At 43.8% G+C, this 22,973-nt stretch overlaps 1 protein-coding gene across 8 annotated transcripts in view; it reads left to right on the plus strand.

The window, feature by feature from the left end:
- The window catches only part of utrn (utrophin), a 314,619-nt gene that overhangs the window by 232,072 nt on the left and 59,574 nt on the right, over positions 1–22,973 (plus strand). For all 8 annotated transcript variants that reach the window (XM_055885258.1, XM_055885257.1, XM_055885262.1 and 5 more), the window contains 9 exons: positions 983–1,112; positions 2,761–3,029; positions 3,380–3,526; positions 5,015–5,093; positions 8,123–8,183; positions 20,321–20,382; positions 20,917–20,991; positions 22,428–22,629; positions 22,720–22,805. In XM_055885258.1, the coding sequence (XP_055741233.1) occupies positions 983–1,112; positions 2,761–3,029; positions 3,380–3,526; positions 5,015–5,093; positions 8,123–8,183; positions 20,321–20,382; positions 20,917–20,991; positions 22,428–22,629; positions 22,720–22,805 (1,111 nt within the window). The remainder of the gene's footprint in view (positions 1–982; positions 1,113–2,760; positions 3,030–3,379; positions 3,527–5,014; positions 5,094–8,122; positions 8,184–20,320; positions 20,383–20,916; positions 20,992–22,427; positions 22,630–22,719; positions 22,806–22,973) is intronic.

Here is a 22,973-nt window from a genome sequence, read left to right on the forward strand (position 1 = left end):
AATAGAATGCAGGGAGAGAGCAAGTCAGAGTGTGTGTGTGAGAGGGAGGATGAGGAAGTGAGTGTGTGTGATATGGCATTAGTGAGTGTTTTGATGAAGACTGCAGGTCTGTGTAGTGAACAGCTCTGGGTGAACGCCTCAGTTCATTTCACTTTGACCTCCAGGAAATGTCTCATTTGACCTGCCGTTCCTGCCTTCGTTTTCTTTTCTCGCTCCTGCTCTCTCCCTAACTCTCCCTACCTCTCTCCCTACCTCTCTCCCTACCTCTCTGCCTACCTCTCTCAATCTCTCATTCTCCCTTTCAATGAGAGGCCAGACAGGGAGCACGTTCTAAATTGCTGCCATCACCTGAATGAGGTGTGTGTGTGTGTGTGTGTGTGTGTGTGTGTGTGTGTGTGTGTGTGTGTGTGTGTGTGTGTGTGTGTGTGTGTGTGTGTGTGTGTGTGTGTGTGTGTGTGTGTGTGTGTGTGTGATTATGTGTGCTTCTAGACCCTGGTTCCTTTGAATGTAAAACGTCTGATTTTAGGATGAAATGTGGAGTTGATTAAAGTGAAATGTAAGTGTTTGACTTATTTGATATGGAGATGGTAGGTCAGTGGGGGATAGGCTATCAAAGCAATCTGAACCGAGGGAATACAGAGTTCACATACAGTTCACAGCATTGATGGTACTGGGAGATGACAACTCTGATTCCAATACAAGCACTTATACTCCAACTGAGCCACTTGAACATTTAGAGATAGGTACTGTAATGACTGTCTCTATCATTTTGATAAAAATTGCATATTTATTGCTTGAGTTCACTAATGTGGTCTACAACGCTGTTTGATCAAATCGGGCAGAATCCAAAGTTTTCTTTCAGTTATAAAATAACAAATTTATGAGTTGTGGATCTCAAGTTAGGAGTAAGACATTTTGAGTAAGACATTCAGGTTCAAAAGATACAATGTATTGACCAGTTCTTGTTTGTGTTTCTCACCAGGCCTTGCGGTCAGAGCTGAAGGACCGTGAGCATGTTGTGGTCAGTACGCTGGATCAGGCACGCATGTACCTGGCTGACCAGCCCATCGAGGGGCCGGGAGAACCACGCAAGAACCTACAGCCCAAAACAGGTTAGTCTCCTGTCACTGCCTAGCCTGAAAACACAAATACACATTCACACACATTCACACACACACGTCCTTGAAAGCTCTGAAGTTCCCCAGTCCACTTGATGATTTTGTGGTGTGTGATATGAGGCTTAGAATACACCCAAACACTAAATATGCACCATATTTTATTAGTAATTCTGTCTCTAAAGGCTGATCGGCCCAAGCGGCTGAAACAGTGAAGTCGTTGCTACTGTACATCTGCACATTACTTCTTTATCAGAGTCTGGATGTTCAGTAATGTAGGACCCCATGAGACGGTCTGGGAGGGTGTGAACAGAGTTGAGAGCAGGCAGAGATCTGGCACTTCCGTCTTCTTTGATGTAGTTATTGAAGGCCTCTTGTCGAATCAGTGTTTAAGAGCTGCTCTGAGAGCTGTGATGGGCAGGATGGTTTCATTCTGGTGTATATAAAATCAGAAGGTGAAACTTATCTGAAACCAACACTAAGATGACCTCAGATGCTGTCACAGAAGTTTGTGTGTGTGGCTGTAGAGGGTATAGCTGATCTAAAACCTGTGATAGCTCGGTACTTTCACAGGAGGGACAAGGGGCTTCACAGAGTAAAACTGATCTGAGACAAGTGATAACAGGGACACTGCTGTCTCCTCTAGTCATGTCTGAACCCAGTGGCTGAGAAGACCTTCTCAGACCCAATTAAATGCTCCCAGAGTTTCCCTGGCTTTTGTTTGCATTTCAAACTTCTCATTATTAAAGCAGACAGCTCCCACGCCGGTCCTGTCTGGGGTGTGTGGCTATCTATGTCTGGCAGACTGACAAACAGACAGAAAGACCCGCTGTATAAAGTTTGGGTATAATGTGTATAATTATGTTGTTGTAACGGCTTTCCTCCTCCTCTTCATCCGAAGAGGAGGAGCAGGGATTCGACCAAAACGCAGCGTTGTGAAATGACATGATTTATTTAAACAAGACGAAAAAACGAACTACACTTGAATAATTAACAAAACAAATAAACGATGTAGACAGACCTGGACACGAACTTACATATAACGTGAAGAACGCATGAACAGGAAACAGACTACATACAAAACGAACGAAACCGAAACAGTCCCGTGTGGCGTAACATACAGACACTGACACAGGAGACAACCACCCACAAACAAACAGTGTGAAAACACCTACCTTAATATGGCGCTCAATCAGAGGAAATGAAAACCACCTGCCTCTAATTGAGAGCCATATCAGGTCACCCTTAACAAACATAGAAACACACAACATAGACTACCCACCCAAACTCACGCCCTGACCGTCAAACACATACAAAATAACAGAAAACCGGTCAGGAACGTGACAGTTGTATACAAGGTGCATTTGTAAAAGAGACCTAGGTCTTAAATGTCTTAAATGTAAAATAAAAAAAATAGAAAATGTGTGCCTGTGTGTGCCTGAACGCTTCAGATCAGGATGTCTGAGACACGCTGATTTCAGGTCTGCAGACAAGATAAACATTTTGTCGTGCTCTTTTCTCTTTAAAGTAAATGTCTCGCTTCAAGTTGAAATGGTTGCTTTTATTCTACAACCAACTTTCCCATTTTAAGATGTTCCAGTCTTTGTCCTCTCCCTCACTCCCCCTTTCTCTCCTCCTCTCCCAGACCTGACTCCAGAGGAGAAGGCGCGGGGTGTGGCCAGGGCCATCAGGAAGCAGACAGCGGAGGTGCAGGAGCGTTGGGAGCGTCTGCAGGGCCACGTGGGTGGATGGCAGAGCCAGGTAGAGAGGGCCTTAGAGAGGCTACAGGAGCTCCAGAGCAACATGGACCAGCTGGACATGCGGCTAGCCAGGGCAGAGGAGACCAAGGCTGGCTGGCAGCCTGTAGGAGACCTGCTCATAGACTCACTGCAGGACCACATAGCGAAGACCACGGTGAGGGGGGGGACGGGACTGGGGAGTTACTAGTCTATTAATGGGGGGAGAGAGAGAGAGAGAGAGGGAAGGTGTTTTTACGTTCACTACCACACATTTAGGGCCAACAAGGCCTTGCAGGTAGGTACTAGCAGGTAGTAATTGACCTGTACATACAGTACATCAATGGACAAAAATGAATAACCTGTCACCATCTAATCACTATTGGCTCAGGTATTACCCCAGCACTGTAATATGTACAGTATCAGGACATTGTCACAATCAAGACTAAACGCTGTACTGATAATGTAATGTACATCTGTCCATAGCAAAACACTGATCTGAGTATTTTGTTTGTGTGTGTGTCCCAGGTCTTCAAGGAGGAGATGTCCCCTCTGAGGCAGGATGTGTGTGAGGTGAACGAGCTGTCTGGTGAGCTGGCTCCTCTGGATGTCCAGCTGTCCTCCATCTCCTCCAGACAACTGGACAACCTCAACATGCGCTGGAAACTACTACAGGTGGGAAATGGGTGTCACGCCTAAAACCTTCCCCCCTTTACAGGTGGGCAGTGGGTGTCACGCCTAAAACCTTCCCCCCTTTACAGGTGGGCAGTGGGTGTCACGCCTAAAACCTTCCCCCCTTTACAGGTGGGCAATGCGTGTCACGCCTAAAACCTTCTACATTTTACAGGTGGGCAATGCATGTCATGCCTAAAACCTTTTACATTTTACAGGTGAGCAATGGATGTCACACCTAAACCTTCCCCATTTTACAGGTGGGCAATGTGTGTCACGCCTAAAACCTTCCCCCTTTTACAGGTGGGCAATGGGTGTCACGCCTAAAACAATCTCACTTTTATGTGCCATGAGAAGAGGTGTCACAGCTACAACCCTCCTCCCTTTTAGGAGTTGTCATACTTGGGTTTAGGTGTCACAACTAACATGTCCCTCCTTTTAGGAGCCATCTTATTCTCCCCTCTGCGTGTCTGTACACTCATGTTTATTGCCCTTCAATGTCATACTAGCTCTCCTACTGTCTTGTAATCATGTATTTCTGTCCCTCTCTTTTCACCTGTTTGTTCTTGTTCTTTCGCTTTCTCTCATTATTCCTTCCCTCCTCTCTCTCTGTCTGTCAGCACGCTGCAGCACAGACACACAGTGAAGGAAGGGGAGAGGTGGCCCTCCACTTGTCTGCCTCTACAGGGGCCTTATTTCTGTATTGGTACTGTTTCCTTCTGTCACTGTAGATCAAATTCACCCCACCCCTCTTTTGATCACTTGGTGTAATCTGATTTGGGACACGCTCTGTGTTTTTGGGGCTGGGCATGTTTTGTGTGTGTGTGCGTCCGTCTCCTCTTGTGTGATCTAAATTTCCGTAAGATATGTCAGTCCAACCCATCTCTATGGTGTTGTTGTCCTTGCTCAAGGTCCCAGTGCTTTAGCATTGTATGATCTGTGTCCAGGTCCAGCTTACTGATGGCTGGGATCAGAGCCCTACTCTTACACCCCTCAGGCTCAGTTGTCACTGTAGTGCTTGAATCAATCGGGGTTTGTACTGCATGTATGAGTGGGCTTGACCGTGTGTGTGTTTTTTGAGACAGAGACAAGAGACAAATAAAGAGACAGCAAGAGAGAGATCCTTCTCCATACCCCCCACCATTACCATGCAGGAGTCGATGATGACCACTGATATAGGAAGCCACTTTGATCTGATCAAAGAGAAGGGCACACAGCACAGCAGGACTTAGACCCCAGTCGCCCCATAGAGATTCACTGGGGTATGATGAAACTGTGGAAGCCAAGTCTCCTGGTTCCCTGTGTAGAGACAGCCTTATTTCCTCGCTGTAGGGAGGATGACTGCTCACAGTGAGGACACACTCGCTGTAGGGAGTCACTGCTCACAGTGAGGACACTCAGCAATACACACCCACAGCTGGGCTGGTCGATATAGAGCTGGCGGGGTGCAGATGTGTGTGTAACGCTCTCTCTCCTCTTTCTGGTGTGCAGGTGGCCGTTGAGGAGAGACTGAAACTCCTTCAGGAAGCCCACAGAGACTTTGGCCCGTCCTCCCAGCACTTCCTCTCCAGTGAGTAGCCTACGAATGTCTTGGCGTTAGCCTATCCATGATGGGGGAGGAATTTCTGTAAGTTTTGCTGTTCTTTTTGTCAGGGTTGTTTTGAAGTCAGCCATCATCCACGGCCTCCTATACACACTCACACAGACACACTCACACAGACACACTCACACAGACACACTCACACAGAGTCAAGCAGCCCGTTTGCAGGAGGTTCTTTACTCTTGAATAATTCAAGGCTTAATTACAACTCTCCTCTGACTTCCTCTAGTTATTCTCCTCTCAGACCATAGTGGTCATTAACCAGGAAGAGAATGAAGGAGGGAGGGAGGGAGGGAGGGGAAGAAGAGACGAGATGGGATAGAGGGCAGAGCGAGAGAACATTAGGAACAGACAGAAAGCCAGACTCTACCTCTCCCTCCTTCCATCCCCATTTACAAAAAGTTATACACCACAGGAATGTTGTTTTTCATGACTATGTCCCCTTCCTCTCTCCATCTCATATCCAACCCCTCTTTTATCTACCCCATTTGGCTTTGACATGGATCCAAAATGTCCGCTGTATGATAACAGGATGGGATGGGGAGGAAACTGAGCCGCTTCGTGTCCATAGACTTGAGTGGTGCTGACAGCTGAGTTACTGTACCAGACAAGATGCCATTCTGACAAGATGCCATTCTGGCGCTCCTTTCATCTCTCATACATTAGATATAATCTACCATTCCTTCTCATAGTATTTTAATAACTAGGTTTCCCCTAAGGGATCAAGATAATGTCCGTCTGTCCGCCCATCCTTCCGTCCATCCATCCATCCATCCATCCATCCATCCATCCATCCATCCATGAGCATTCACCCTCCATCTACAGTGGCTTGCGAAAGTATTCACCCCCCTTGGCATTTTTCCTATTTTGTTGTTTTACAACCTGGAATTAAAATAGATTTTTGGGGGGTTTGTATCATTTGATTTACACAACATGCCTACCACTTTGAAGATACAAAATATGTTTTGTTGTGAAACAAACAAGAAATAAGACAAAAATAAAATAAAATTGAGCGTGCATAACTATTCACCCCCCCCCCCAAAGTCAATACTTTGTAGAGCCACCTTTTGTAGCAATTACAGTCTCTTGGTGTATGTCTCTATAAGCTTGGCACATCTAGCCACTGGGATTTTTGCCCATTCTTCAAGGCAAAACTGCTCCAGCTCCTTCAAGTTGGATGGGTTCCTTTGGTGTACAGCAATCTAAGTCATACCACAGATTCTCAATTGGATTGAGGTCTGAGCTTTGACTAGGCCATTCCAAGACATTTAAATGTTTCCCCTTAAACCACTCGAGTGTTGCTTTAGCAGTATGCTTAGGGTCATTGTCCTGCTGGAAGGTGAACCTCGGTCCCAGTCTCAAATCTCTGGAAGACTGTAACAGGTTTCCCTCAAGAATTTCCCTGTATTGAGCGCCATCCATCATTCCTTCAATTCTGACCAGTTTCCCAGTCCCTGTCGATGGAAAAACAGCCCCACAGCTTGATGCTGCCACCACCATGCTTCACTGTGGTGATGGGAGGTGTTGGGTTTATGCCAGACATAGCGTTTTCTTTGATGTCCAAAAAGCTCAATTTTAGTCTCATCTGACCAGTATACCTTTTTACATATGTTTGGGGAGTCTCCCACATGCCTTTTGGCGAACACCAAACGTGTTTGCTTACTTTTTTTCTTTAAGCAATGGCTTTTTTTATGGCCACTCTTCTGTAAAGCCCAGCTCTGTGGAGTGTACGGCTTAAAGTGGTCCTATGGACAGATACTCCAATCTCCGCTGTGGAGCTTTGCAGCTCCTTCAGGGTTATCTTTAGTCTCTTTGTTGCCTCTCTGATTAATGCCCTCCTTGCCTGGTTCGTGAGTTTTGATGGGCGGCCCTCTCTTGGCAGGTTTGTTGTGGTGACATATTATTTCCATTTTTTTATAATGGATTTAATGGTGCGCCGTGGGATGTTCAAAGTTTCTGATATTTTTTTAGAACCCAACCCTTATCTGTACTTCTTCACAACTTTGTCCCTGACCTGTTTGGAGAGCTCATTGGTCTTCATGGTGCCCCTTGCTTGGTGGTGTTGCAGACTCTGGGGCCTTTCAGAACAGGTGAATATATATACTGAGAGCATGTGACAGATCATGTGACACTTAGATTGCACACAGGTGGACTTTATTTAACTATTTATGTGACTTCTGAAGGGAATTGGTTGCACCAGATCTTATTTAGGGGCTTCATAGCAAAGGGGGTGAATAAATATGCACACACCACTTTTCCGTTTACATTTTTTTTGTCTATTTTGGACTATTTTGTGTATGTCCATTACATGAAATTCAAATAAAAATCCATTTAAATTACAGGTTGTAATGCAGCAAAATAGGAAAAATGCCAAGGGGGATGAATACTTTTGCAAGGCACTGTATCCCTACATCCCTCCAATTATCCCTCCATCTATCCCTCCACCCACCCATCCCTCCATCTATCCCTCCCTCCATTCATTTTTTCCCCATACAGGCTTCCATCAACTTCTGAGCGCCTCTCTGTGAATGGCTTATGACAGCTCATGTTCCTCTCTGTGAATGGCTTACGACAGCTCGTAAAGTCTTATGCCATCACATTCGACAGCTTTTATTGTCCTGTCAGTCTGTTGGTTGTGTTTGGGCTTTGAAGATCAGCTAACTCATCTGCTTTCCTTCTCTCCGTTTGTTCTCCCCTTTGTCTGTGAAGTCTAAGAATAACATGCCATTAGAATATATTAAACAGCTATTATTAAGGGGGGACGCAGACCCTTCTCACAGATATAGCCGTCTTAACTGGCTCCAACTGTCCAATAGTTATGCACATTACTTTTTACATTTCATGCACAGTGGGAATGTTATTTGGAGAAAAGGCCATTACATGGAACTATTAGTGGGTATTTGCGGAAGCAGTCGACTCGGGAGACTAAACACATTATTGCGCTGCAAATAACGCGGTATTTTTAATGGTATATTTTTTCTTATTATTTTTCTCCACAGCCTCTGTGCAGCTCCCGTGGCAGAGAGCCGTGTCTCAGAATAAGGTTCCATACTACATCAAGTGAGTTCTACTGTACTGACTGGTAACATGCTGATTATGTATGCTAGATGAATCACTTTCTTTATGCTTATTTCATGGTAACTATTTGCATTACAATGGTTGAAAGGCCTGTGTGTGTCTTTTTATGTACGCATGTGCGGTTGGTTTTACTTGTGAGTGTGTATGAGTGCGTGATTTTATTCATACTCGGTCTTTCCAGTTGAATTCTTGGAAGTTTCCACTGTTGTAATATTGAATTTGAGGTGATTTTAGGTGTCATGTCTACTGTTGCTCATTCATTTAGCTGGGGGACTTTTCAACTGGCACAATACCTGTGATAATGCCTAGGTATTCATGGACTCCATTATGGTAGTACCATAGCAGAGATAGTGCTGCTTAAGATCACATTGCCCATTGTAATACATTCACAGTCAAGCAGCACAGCAGACAATGTGTCCATTTAAAAGGCAGATGGGGAGAGATAGGTTTGTGCTGATAGCTACTCAATATGGCTTTCAGTGTCTCAATGCACCTTGGACACATGCTAAGAGAGAGAGAGACAGTTAAAGGGAGGGAGACAGGGGTAACTGAGAGAAAGAAACAGGGAGAGGGATAAGAAAAAATAGTGATTCATATGAAAGGAGAGTGGGTGAGAGATGGGGGTAGGTTGAAGGGGTGATAAGGAGGTACAAAGACAGGTTGTGAGAGAGATGAGAGAGAGTGGGAAAGAGAGGGGGACATCCCTGTAAACAGCTGACGTTTGTTTACCCCAGGAGCTTTGCACTGGAAGGGATCAGAGATGAAAGGGCGAGAGAAGCTGGGAGGAGAGATGAGGACAGGTTTAGAACTCTGGAATCAACAACAGCTGTCTCTGATCACAGGTGTTGGCCCTCCTCGAGTGGCTGACCGTTGAACCCCAGGCCCTCCCTACACACACACACACACGCGCACCATATGTCCCTTCCTTGCCTCTGTATTACATAGCACAGCAACTCCACCACATTCATTCTGAGTGACTCTTTAAGAAGGGAAGAGAGAAAGGGAAATCAGCCTATTGAAAGCCTCTCTCCATCTCCAACACTGAGGCTTTCATCTCATTTAAATGGACGCCACCGCCGGGAGCTACAATACTAAACTATTGCCACTGTTGGGATTAAAAATCTCTCAAATCTCTTTGACTGCCCTCCCTGACCCCTCTGAGGGAATTCAAAACTCTGCCTTGGCCTTCACAGGGCTAATCGAAGGTCACTTACAGTGCAGTGACATTACTGTGACTCCAACATCAGGCTTTGACACATTCATTAGGCTCTGGGCCCCCCGCCTCTCTCTCTAGCTCATGCTATTTCTAGTCCACCCGACCGCACAAAGGCCTCTGTGCTCCCTTCTATGGGAACAGCGACACACTGGTGAATCAAACGGCTAAACACGGAAGCCTCGCCACCGGCCGCTCTGTCACCCCAGTTGACCTCCAGCTGACCTCTGGCATTTCAGCAGGCTCAGATTTTCAGAACGCTGTCAGGGTGAAATATTGGACTGACGCTCTTTTCTGCCAACAGAAGAGCTAGCTTGAAACTTCCCATCACACTCTGTGGTGGGGGTGGGTGTCTGTGGGGGTGGGTGGTTCAGTTGTGGCTCAGTTGGTAGAGCATGGAGCTTGCAATGCCAGGGTTGTGGGTTCGATTCCCACGGGGGACCAGTATGTAAATGTATGCACTCACTACTCTAAGTCACTCTGGATAAGAGCGTCTGCTGAATGACTAACATGTAAAAATGTGTGTGCCCGTCAGCATGTCTTTGTTGTGTTTGCATACGCATTGACTCATCGAATTACTTTCATTAAGTTGCTACAATTCAAAGTGTTGAAATGTTTTTCAAATGCAGAGTAGAAGAGGAGAGAAAAAATGATCAAGTTTTGAGGGGAGGAGGAGAAGAGGAATATATCAAGTGGAGAATGCAGGCACTCTGGTTGGAGATTAGTCTGGCAGAGGGACTGTAACACGGAGAGGCGGGAAACGTGTCTCTGAGTCGCAGATATCTCCCTACTTCTAGCCTTTATATTTTAAAATGTAATCATTCATCGACTGCTCATGATTATTCATGAACATGTCCTGCGTGACAGAGACGTAGTCCTCCTCAGGAGAAAGATGCTGTGACTTGCATGTCTCTGTGACTCTGTCTCTGGGAGTTGATGAAGCGTCACTTCCCCAAGGATAGCTCAGTGTTTTGCCTAGCTTTCCATGAACTGAGGCTCACCGCCTACACCCTTGGTTCCAATTTTTGGGATGACTGCCCTGGATGTTGGGTTTTGGGGCATTTACATTTGCATTGCATCCCATTTTTATATACTGTATATATATATATTCATACAGTTGCACGAAAAAGTTTGGACCTTTTGGAATCACCTGGATTTCTGCATTGATTACTCATAAAATGTGGTCTGATCTTCATCTAAGTCACAATAATAGACAAACACAATCTGACTAAACTAATAACACACAAACAGTTGTACTTTTCACATTTTTATTGAAGACATTGAGTAATCATTCACAGTGCAGGCTAGAAAAAGTAAGTGAACCTCTGCGTTAACGACTTCTCCAAAAGCTATTTGGAGTCAGGTGTTTCAATGAACTTGTTTGGGATAGGGGGCATCATTTTCACTAATAATTTTAAATAATTAAAATAAATAATCACTAATAATTAAAAATAAATTAAATAATCATTTTAAATAATTTCCTAGCCACCGTGCTTCTACACCTGCATTCTAGCTGTTTGGGGTTTTAGGCTGGGTCTCTGTACAGCACTTCGAGACATTAGCTGATGTACGAAGGGCTATATAAAATAAACTTGATTGATTGATTGAAATAACACATATGGAATCATGTAGTAACCAAAAAAGTGTTTAACATTTTAGAACTCTTCAAAGTCGCTGGTTGAGAGAATGCCAAAAGTGTGCAAAGCTGTCATCAAGGCAAAGGGCGGCTACTTTGAAAAATCTCAAATGTAAAATACAGTGGGGCAAAAAAGTATTTAGTCAGCCACCAATTGTGTAAGTTCTCGCACTTAAAAAGATGAGAGAGGCCTGTAATTTTCATCATAGGTACACTTCAACTATGACAGACAAAACGAGAAAGAAAAATCCAGAAAATCACATTGTAGAATTTTTAATGAATTTATTTGCAAATTATGGTGGAAAATAAACTTTTGTTATTGACCAAATACTTATCTCAATACTTTGTTATATACCCTTTGTTGGCAATGACAGAGGTCAAACGTTTTCTGTAAGTCTACACAAGGTTTTCACACACACTTGTTGGTATTTTGGCCCATTCCTTCATGCAGATCTCCTCTAGAGCAGTGATGTTTTGGGGCTGTTGCTGGGCAACACAGACTTTCAACTCCCTCCAAAGACTGGCTAGGCCACTCCAGGACCTTGAAATGCTTCTTACGAAGCCACTCCTTCTTTGCCCGGGCGGTGTGTTTGGGATCATTGTCATGCTGAAAGACCCAGCCACGTTTCATCTTCAATGCCCTTGCTGATGGAAGGAGGTTTTCACTCAAAATCTCACGATACATGGCCCCATTCATTCTTTCCTTTACACGGATCAGTCGTCCTGGTCCCTTTGCAGAAGAACAGCCCAAAAGCATGATGTTTCCACCCCCATGCTTCACAGTAGGTATGGTGTTCTTTGGATGCAACTCAGCATTCTTTGTCCTCCACACACGACGAGTTGAGTTTTTACCAAAAAGTTCTATTTTGGTTTCATCTGACCATATGACATTCTCCCAATCTTCTTCTGGATCATCCAAATGCTCTCTAGCAAACTTCAGACGGGGCTGGACATGTACTGGCTTAAGCAGGGGGACACGTCTGGCACTGCAGGATTTGAGTCCCTGGCGGCGTAGTGTGTTACTGATGGTAGGCTTTGTTACTTTGGTCCCAGCTCTCTGCAGGTCATTCACTCGGTCCCCCCGTGTGGTTCTGAGATTTTTGCTCACCGTTCTTGTGATCATTTTGACCCCACGTGGTGAGATCTTGCGTGGAGCCCCAGATCGAGGGAGATTATCAGTGGTCTTGTACGTCTTCCATTTCCTAATAATTGCTCCCACAGTTGATTTCTTCAAACCAAGCTGCTTACCTATTGCAGATTCAGTATTCCCAGCCTGGTGCAGGTCTACAATTTTGTTTCTGGTGTCCTTTGACAGCTCTTTGGTCTTGGCCATAGTGGAGTTTGGAGTGTGACTGTTTGAGGTTGTGGACAGGTGTCTTTTATACTGATAACAAGTTCAAGCAGGTGCCATTAATACAGGTAACGAGTGGAGGACAGAGGAGCCTCTTAAAGAAGAAGTTACAGGTCTGTGAGAGCCAGAAATCTTGCTTGTTTGTAGGTGACCAAATACTTATTTTCCACCATAATTTGCAAATAAATTCATTAAAAATCCTACAATGGGCCTCCCCGGTGGCGCAGTGGTCGAGGGCACTGCATCGCAGTGCTAACTGCGCCACCAGAGTCTCTGGGTTCGCCCCCAGGCTCTGTCGCAGCCGGCCGCGACCGGGAGGTCCGTGGGGCGACGCACAATTGGGCTAGCGTCGTCCGGGTTAGGGAGGGTTTGGCCGGTAGAGATTTCCTTGTCTCATCGCGCTCCAGCGACTCCTGTGGCGGGCTGGGCGCAGTGCGCGCTAACCAAGGGGGCCAGGTGCACGGTGTTTCCTCCGACACATTGGTGCGGCTGGCTTCCGGGTTGGAGGCGCGCTGTGTTAAAGAAGCAGTGCGGCTTGGTTGGGTTGTGCCTCGGAGGACGCATGGCTTTCGACCTTCGTCTCTCCCGAGCCCGTACGGGAGTTGTAGCGATGAGACAAGATAGTAATTACTAGCGATTGGATACCACGAAAATTGGGGAGAAAAGGGGATAAAGTTTTAAAATATAAATATATATATATATATATATATATATATATATATATATATATATATATATATATATATATATATATATAAAAAAAAATATAAAAAAATCCTACAATGTGATTTTCTGGATTTTCTTTTCTCATTTTGTCTGTCATAGTTGAAGTGTACCTATGATGAAAATTACAGGCCTCATCTTTTTAAGTGGGAGAACTTGCACAATTGGTGGCTGACTAAATACTTTTTTGCCCCACTGTATATGAGTTGGTGTGTCCAAACATTTGACTGGTACTGTATGTATATATATATATTTAACTAAAATATAAATGCAACAATTTCAATGATTTTACAGAGTTACAATTCGAATATGGAAATCAGTCAATTGAAATAAATTCATTAGGTCCTAATCTATGGATTTCACATGACTGACTGGGGCGAAGGTTCACCTTCCAACAGGACAACGACCCTAAGCAGACTGCAAATACAACGCATGCGTGGCTTTAGGGGAAGTCTCTGAATGTCCTTGAGTGGCCCAGCCAGAGCCCGGACTTGAACCCGGTCGAACATCTCTGGAGGGACCTGAAAATAGCTGTGCAGCGACACTCCCCATCCAACCTGACAGACCTTTAGAAGATCTGCAGAGAAGAATGGGAGAAACTCCACAAAAACAGGTGTGCCAAGCTTCTCGTGTCATACCCAAGACGACTCGAGGCTGAGTAAAGGAGCTTCAGCAAAGTACTGAGTAAAGGGTCTGAATACTTATGTAAATGTGATATTTCAGTTTTTATTTTTAATAGATTTGCTAAAACGTCTAAAACCTGTTTTTTCTTTGTCATTATGGGGAATTGTGATGTCATTATAGGGTATTGTGTGTAGATTGATGAGGGGAAAAAACAATTTAATCAATTTTAGAATAAGGCTGTAAAAAAAAATGGGATAAAGTCAAGGGGTCTGAATACTTTCCGAATGCACTATACATGTGTTTATGTACATTTGTGAGTCAGATTAAATCTCCTGCACAGTATTAGCATGGGAAATACTGTATGTCAAAGCAAATAAATTATCTGCCCTACAGAGGCAGGTGTGTGGTTAGCTTGTGGTCTTCACTGGTGTAGATAATGTGTGTACCCTTAGTACTTTAAAATTATTAATGGGGCACCAGTCCAGAATTGGACAAAATGGTATTCTAAGAAGTCCTGACTCATATAACTATATAACACTGCAATTAGAATAATAGTAATACATTTATTAATATGAAGGTAGGAATTCTTTGAGAATTTGAGTTATTTCCTTAGAATAACAAGACAAACACAAGTGCTTTATACAATCAACATTTAATAACACAAATCAAAATATTTGAAAAGGAATGAAGTGAAGACCTGGAGATCCAGAACATTAAAATATGTTATACTCAGTCTGTGATTAAATACTGTTGTGGCTTCTTGATTGTTCAGTCCGCATGGAGGAGAACAAAGGAAGAAGATGGCTGTGTGTCCATTCTGGTTGAGTTGGGTAGTTCCTCCTTCAGGTTGCTCTTTTGGTCCTGAGTTGGTGTCCTTATGCTTGTTGTTCTTCTCTGTTGGCTCCTTGCTTGAGTTGCAGAGGCTTTGCTCTAATTGTGTTCTCTTTCCTTGAAGAAGGTCATCTTAAATATACCGTTCATGCTACACTAGCTCTCTAATGGCTAAGTTTCCTTCTGAGACAGTTTAGTGCATGGGCTCGCCGTCCTAATTTCTGTACTGGATTACATGTACTGTTCCCTAAAAGGTACTTTCCTTAACTTATCAGTTCACAAGTTCTTGCCTTAAAATGATTATTGTTCTTTTTTTAAATTTAACCTTTATTTAACTAGGCAAGTCAGTTAAGAACAAATTCTTATTTACAATGACGGCCTACCGGGGAACAATGGGTTAACTGCCTTGTTCAGGAGCAGGAGGACAGATTTATTTTACCGTGTCAGCTCGGGGATTCAATCCAACAACCTTTCGGTTACTGGCCCAACGCTCTAACCACTAGACTACCTGCCACAAAGGTCCAGGCCCTGTGGTTGGCCTACTGAAAATGGAGGTTCTCCTCCCTCCTTGAGAGAGGTCCAGCTTGAGAGGTCCAGCTTGAGAGGTCCAGCTTGAGAGGTCCAGCTTGAGAAGTCCAGATGGATAAGAGGCTAAGAGCTAAGAGGGGAGCAGTACTTTTATAGTCCTGCTAGGTCAGATGGTATCACCCCTTGGTGTCGAGAGCCATTTTTACGGCCCAATGTCTTGGAGGTAGAGAACATTTTTTTTAGGGAGAAAAGCTAAAGTTGGTTAATGTCAATAATGTTCATAAAAGACACATCGCTACACTGGCCTGCTGGGATAATCTAGAGCTGTGAAAAACGATGCATCCTTTATCTTCTGTAATCATCTGGTCTGGTTTGTGATGAGGAAGTAGCCAAGCCAAACAGGAAATGCCAGGGGAAGTGGTCATTATGCAGAGGATTCTAAATGCTGTAATTATGCTGCCTGTATCCGAGTCATCCTAGAGCCAAGGAGAAGCAGAGTAGCAGAGTCCCCTCTGTCATTCTATTCACACTGATAGAATTAGGAATTAGAATTTCTGATAATTTAATATGAATTAGAATGTAGTAATTTACTGCTCTGCTACAGCTTGGCCACAAGCTCTCATAAACAGGACTTCAGAGTAGCTTATTAGTTACATAAAATGCGGAGGTTCCTGGGTTTTATGCAGTATTCTATCCCAGAGTCCCGTTTTAATGATGTTTACTCAGAGATGTCATTTAATTAATCAATAAGACACGAGTCAATGCTGTATAATGAATAAAGTCACAGGCAAATGGCATCGTTCGGCCCGATGCGATAGCGGAGGGTCAATTGTACCTCTTGTACCTTATTGATGTCTAAAGACAGTACTAAACTAAATGCTAGGCTTATATAAACCCCCGCTGTACTAAACTAAATGCTAGGCTTATATAAACCCCCGCTGTATTAAACTAAATGCTAGGCTTATATTAACCCCCGCTGTACTAAACTAAAAGCTTATATTAACCCCCGCTGTACTAAACTAAATGCTAGGCTTATATTAACCCCCGCTGTACTAAACTAAACACTAGGCCTATATTAACCTAAACTCTAGGTTTATATTAACCCCCGCTGTACTAAACTAAATGCTAGGCTTATATTAAACGCGAGGCTTATATTAACCCCCTCTGTATTAAAATAAACGCTAGGCTTATATTAACCCCCGCTGTACTAAACTAAATGCTAGGCTTATATTAACCCCTGCTGTACTACACTAAATGCTAGGCTTATATTAACCCCCACTGTACTAAACTAAATGCTAGGCTTATATTAACCCCCACTGTATTAAACTAAATGCTAGGCTTATATTAACCCCCGCTGTACTAAACTAAATGCTAGGCTTATATTAACCCCTGCTGTACTACACTAAATGCTAGGCTTATATTAACCCCGCTGTATTAAACTAAATGCTAGGCTTATATTAACCCCCGCTGTACTAAACTAAATGCTAGGCTTATATTAACCCCCGCTGTACTAAACTAAACGCGAGGCTTATATTAACTCCCGCTGTACTAAACTAAATGCTAGGTTTATATTAACCCCCGCTGCACTAAACTAAATGCTAGGCTTATATTAACCCCCACTGTATTAAATTAAATGCTAGGCTTATATTAACCCCCACTATAACAAACTAAATGCTTGGCTAGAAGCAATGGGAAATAGTGTGTAATTTGAGAACCCTGCTCGTCCATCCAGCATTCGTGATCCAAACAACCAGTTTTATAATGATGTTTACGGGGAAATGTCAAGCGCTGCATCTATTTATCCTCAAACCGGATTCATCTCCAGGCTCACTGTGCTCTTTACAGTATATCACTCACTCAATTCCCTGCTGAGGACATGCTGTGGAGCTGCTCTGACTTCCTGTCTGAGCTCTTTACCCAAAGCTCTTCTAAGCTCCATCTTTGCACCAGATATTCCACAACAATTATTAACTTCCAATAAGCATTCTACCCATTGGGTAGAATAGACTCGGGACCATTGGTGGCAACATGAAAAACCATACATCTCAAACCGGCTTTGAGAATGAATGCAGAATTCTATATGGCACTACCAAGCGACTTTGGTGCTCTCGGGATGTAGCTTTCGACCAGTCAACCTTAACTCCTTGTTAAAAAAGAGGGACTTTGATCTCTGTGTGGTTCTTCAAATCAGAGAGATTCTATAACCCTGTGCTTGGTGCCAAACCATCTCTTTCACATTCTGGGACATGAATGTCTGTGTGATCTTCAAGCCTTAACACATGTTTACATGCGTCACACCTTGCAAAGGTTACCACAAGTAACCTTAAACTTGGGAGTTTCTGAGGATAAATGAGGACGGACGACAGAGGGAGAAAGAAGGGATGATTGAGGAAGCTTAGAACCTGCCAACTATGTGGGGTGTCTTCATTATGACAGGCCTAAGCTGCTGGTCCAGCAGTGGTAGTAGACAGCTAGTGTAATCCATTTTTTGATTGAGCCTGTCTGCTGTGTTTTTCGTTCTGCTGCTTTGCACTGAATACATAGTGGAAAGACGCCGCGGGTTGCCAGATCAGTCAACTCCTTGTGTTTCATCTTTGGGGCTAAGGCTGGCTTCTCTTTGATGTTCCTGTTACAGACTTAGTTGAATGGCAACCATTATTGTGTTTACTCTGACTGCTGTTGGCACTGATAGATAGTCATTAACACACTTCCAGATGTGTGTGTGTGTCCGTGCATGCATGCACATAAGTGCACGGGTGTGTGTACAAGCTTATTCCACAACCGCGGCTAAATCCTCAAGCTGTTCGAACAAGAGGAGATATGAATTTATTTCTGACGGCTTGGTGTCCAAATCCTCACTGGGACACAATAATATCCATCCGGCCATGATTGAATCGGCCCGTCTCAAATAGCACAGCTAAAACAGAAACCCTGAGCTGAGCGCTCTAGTCATATTTGCAATGCAAGGAAGGTATGAAAGTGTGTGCCATTTCAGAGCATGATGAAGAGGGATGAACACCTGCTGATGGCTTCTGTAGTTCTTCTCCCCTGTGTTCTACTGTCAGCACTTCACTTCACTGGATAGCCTGTCTTCTCCCTCTCTCTATCTCTTTATTTTCTCTCTCACTTCCATTCTCTCTCTCTCTCTCTCTCTCTCTCTCTCTCTCTCTCTCTCTCTCTGTGGAGACAGTCTCGCTATGACAACCTAATCACAGAGATACTGGCATTCACAACAGAATAGACGTCACAACACAGCAATTCCCAACAATTCCCTTGATATCAGTGTGGGTACAGGAAGGGATATTTCGCCGAAGCGGAGAATCATTCAAATATAAATTAGTTCCCTGATCAGGTGAAGAAGGGCAGCAGACAGACCCAAAACTCACACCTACTTATCAATTCTGTCTTCTGGAGTCATCAACACTACTCTGCTTGATCAGATTCAAGTAAATTTGCTTGTGTGTTTTTATTACAAACGTGGTTCTTGTTGATTTGGCTGTGTTGTCTGTGCTCTCCGCACCTGGCGGCGTTTCTCAGAAGCTGAAATGTAAACAGGATGGAGACAAGACATCAACATGTCCACCTCGTAGCCCCAGGGGACCTGGCTGTGTGTGCTATTTACCGTACTGAGAGGAGGCCTGCAGAGATGAGGGGTGTGTCCTTGTGCGTCACCCTGAAGGCCTCCTAGATGATTTGTATGCTTTGGGAATCACAATCAGATCCACGTTTTGGATTTGTTTACATGTGCCTCTATTATTGAGACGATAAGAACACCAGTCGACAAGACAGAGCAATTGATCTGTCTCTCTCTCTCTCTCTCTCGTGTGTGTGTGTGTGTGTGTGTGTGTGTGTGTGTGTGTGTGTGTGTGTGTGTGTGTGTGTTAGTTAGTGTGTTAGTTAGTTAGTTAGTGTGTTAGTTAGTTAGTTAGTGTGTTAGTTAGTTTGAGTTAGTTAGTTTGAGTTAGTTAGTTAGTTAGAGCTGGGCGATATGGCCAAAATATCATATGGTATTTTTCTTAATGTTTTTGATTAATAAAAGTTCTACATTTGCTTTATGAGTAGTGTGTGACTCTAGGGTGGCAACACATATTTTCAAAATTATTTCAATAGGTCTTTCTCCATTCTGATTGTTTTATACTGTTCAATTCAACCTAAAGTAATGTCCTGAATTTCCATCAATTTCCTGCACTCATTTCAGATCATTTCCACACTGCCACGATATGGGCCAAAATACTAGGCCTTATTTTTAACCAAATGTTGCAATTGCGATTTAGATCCAAACACAACTTTTGGAATCATGGAATTAGAATGTTTATTATAATTATATAGGTAGAATATAAATAATAGTGGGCACTTTGAATACAGTGTTTGACATGACAGCGAATGAAAATGCCTTGGACGAGTTATTGTGACAAAGTAGTGATCAGTGTTTCCTAGGGGACCCTATAATATTTGGCTACGTTAACTCTTCGCCTATTCCTCTTTGATTTAGAAGATACTGTTGCACAAATAACATGCTGATTTAGGCCTCCACCAGCACTGGTATCAGGCTGTATTAGCTAGCTACGTGTGTTCTGACTCAGTACTTTTATTAGCTAGCCAGCTAACTAGCGATTAGCAGTATTGGCTAACATGATTTAACTTAACTTGCTAAGAAAATACAAACTAGCTGTTTGCTGATGTAAGAAACACAAACTAATATTGTAATTATAGAACGCTTGTGGATTTATATTAAGATCAAAGTGGAAACAACATTGTTGCATGTGCTGCATTGACCATGCAGACTGAACGAAAGTGTCTCGTGGTCAAGCAACAACAACATAAGCTCCTTGAGTGACAGGTGGGACTAGGTCTGTGTGGAAGCGGTGTGGAGAGACAGAGGAGAGAGGGATGACTCAGGTAGCAGAGTAAACTATACAAATGGACGTTACACACACAGCGTATCACATTTAACAAACCAAACATTCAAATACCTTTTATAGAAGGTAAAGTAAAAACCCAAACCGTTCCGTGCATCAATACCTGTATATAGTATATATATAGTATATATACGGTATACCGCCCAGACCTCCGTGTGTGTGTGTGTGTGTGTGTGTGTGTGTGTGTGTGTGTGTGTGTGTGTGTGTGTGTGTGTGTGTGTGTGTGTGTGTGTGTGTGTGTGTGTGTGCGTGTGTGTGACAAAAGCCTTATCGTTATCCCCTGTTGTCTTCCAGCCACCAGACTCAGACTACCTGCTGGGACCATCCAAAGATGACAGAGCTCTACCAGTCGCTTGGTATGAAACAGACACACAGACAGACAGACGCCAGTCATATAATCCCAAAACATTCACTTTCACTCAAATTTGACACCATGCAGTAACTGCAAAGCTCTCTCTCATGTGCTCTTTCACACAGTATCTTGCTGTCTCGCTTACACACACACACACACACACACACACACACACACACACACACACACTGACTGTAACATCCATATTTATGTATGGGTCACCGTTGTGGTGGTCAGTGTGACTGTTCTTTAATGATCAGAAGGATCAGTAATACGCTGTGGAACAGTTCCTAAAGGCCAACGCTCAACAAATAGGACTCAGCTCCTCTGAGAGAGGTCTCACTAAACCCAATTACCAGCCATTTCCAGCCCTCCCTGTGACTATATAGAAATTACACTACGGCACGTCTTTTCAACGGGTTTCCAGTTTGACATCATTATTTCATGTCAGACCGCTATTATCCATTCTGTATGATTGATTCCATCCCTCTGTTTTTCCTCTCTCTCTTTCTTTCTATCTTTCTCTCTCACCTTTTAGCCGACCTGAACAACGTGAGATTTTCCGCTTACAGAACAGCCATGAAGATCCGTAGGCTACAGAAAGCACTGTGCTGTAAGTTTCATTTTCCCCACACACACACACACACACACACACACACACACACACTGACACAAACACATGCATGTTTGTGTGTGTGCGTGCAACCAGGTATGTGATTGAGTTTGTGTGTACCTGTATGTGTGTACATCCTTTTGTTTTGTTGCGATTCCATATGTGCCGCTGTGCGTTTCATCCCAAAAGGGAATAAATTGTCTTCCACAATAACCAGCTAGCCATAGCTATCTTTGTGTTAGTTATTCAGCCCTGTTGGCTGCTGACGGTGTGTGGATAGAAATGGTCACCTGTTCCTCTGGGTATTGCTGTACCTTGCTGCTGGGACTGAGCCAGGCTCTCTGTCATTATTACCCAGGGGTTATTTAAGCAATAACCCTGGGGGGGTGGTATATGGCCAATATACCATGGCTAAGTTCTTACGCACGGCGTAACACGGAGTCCCTGGATACAGCCCTTAGCCGTGGTATATTGGCTGTATACCATAAACCCCCGCGGTGCTTTATTCCTATTATAAACTGGTTACCAACGTAATTGGAACAGTAAAAACAAATGTTTTGTCATACCTGTGGTATACCACGGCTGTCAGCCAATCAGCATTCAGGGATTGAACCACCCATTTTATGCTGTTATTTAGAGAGCGCCAAACTTTACTGCTTCACTTTCTTCTTTCTGTGTCTGGTTTCTGTCGTACTTCTGGGCTAGAGGGTGGAGTGGGTTTGTCCTGCTGAGAGTAGGGGGCAGTGAGAGTGTGTGTGGTTTTCTGAGTTAGTGTGGGTGTTAATGAGTTTAGATGATTCAGGCGTTTTGGGTTTGTCATATTATATTGCATTATCTTGTGATGATGAGACGAGAGCTCCTAGTACGTCTGAGTGATTTGGACTGAGGGCGTTCAGATTCAATTTCACCCATTAGATTACAAGTCAAAGCCTGAAGTCTAAAGCACAGACACAGATCTGTATTTATTAGTTATTACTCTGGCTTAATGCCCTGGAACAGAGGGAGGGAGGGAGGAGAGGGAAAGAGAGGAAACAAGTCTGTATATTTTCCTCAAACTCCTTCCCGTTCGTGTTTTGTTTTTCCTTCTTGATCCCTCACTGTCAGATGTGTGTCTGTGTGTATCTCCTACACACTCGCACAGCAGGATTCCGCTTAAACTGCTAATTAGGTTAACTCTGAGTCGTGTCTCCAGTATCTGTAACATAAATTGGTTGGCCTGCTGCCCTGGTGTCACACCACCGTCTACTCTACAGCCACCTCATATCCTGTCTGTGGCCGTGTTGTCATTACAACCGTCTGTAATTTGCTGTGGCCATTTCCACTGCTCTTCATCATTTTAGAATGTTCTTTGTTGCCATTGAGTGGTCTCAGTAAACAACTTTGAAAAGTCTAAAAGTCTATTTCTCCTCCCTCCCTCCGCCCCTCCCAACCTCCAGTGGATCTGTTGGATCTGAATGTGGCCCAGAGCACCTTCGAGCAGCACAAGCTTACCCAGAATGCCCAGCTGCTGACGGTGCCGGAAGTGATTAACTGTCTGACGTCCATCTATGATGGTCTGGAGCAGCAGCACAAGGACCTGGTCAATGTTCCGCTGTGTGTCGATATGTGTCTCAACTGGCTGCTCAATGTATACGACACGTACGTGGACACACACACACACACACACCTTGTAGAAGTAATTTTCTCTCCTAAAGAAAAATGTCCACTGTGTGTGTGTTCCCTCTATAGCGGACGCAGTGGGAAGATCCGTGTCCTGTCCATGAAGATAGGATTGCTCTCGCTCTCCAAGGGCCATCTGGAGGAGAAATACAAATGCAAGTACCAACCATCCCACAAAAACCGTTTCACACACATAGCATTCACAGAAACACTCAAACACACACACACAAACACACAGACACACTGAAGTGAAAAACTAATAAAACTTTATAAAACTCTGATAGACTTAAATCACACTTTGACACACACACACACACACACAC

This window comes from Salvelinus fontinalis, chromosome 27 (genome assembly GCF_029448725.1).
Source record: "Salvelinus fontinalis isolate EN_2023a chromosome 27, ASM2944872v1, whole genome shotgun sequence".
NCBI classification, from domain to species: domain Eukaryota; kingdom Metazoa; phylum Chordata; class Actinopteri; order Salmoniformes; family Salmonidae; genus Salvelinus; species Salvelinus fontinalis.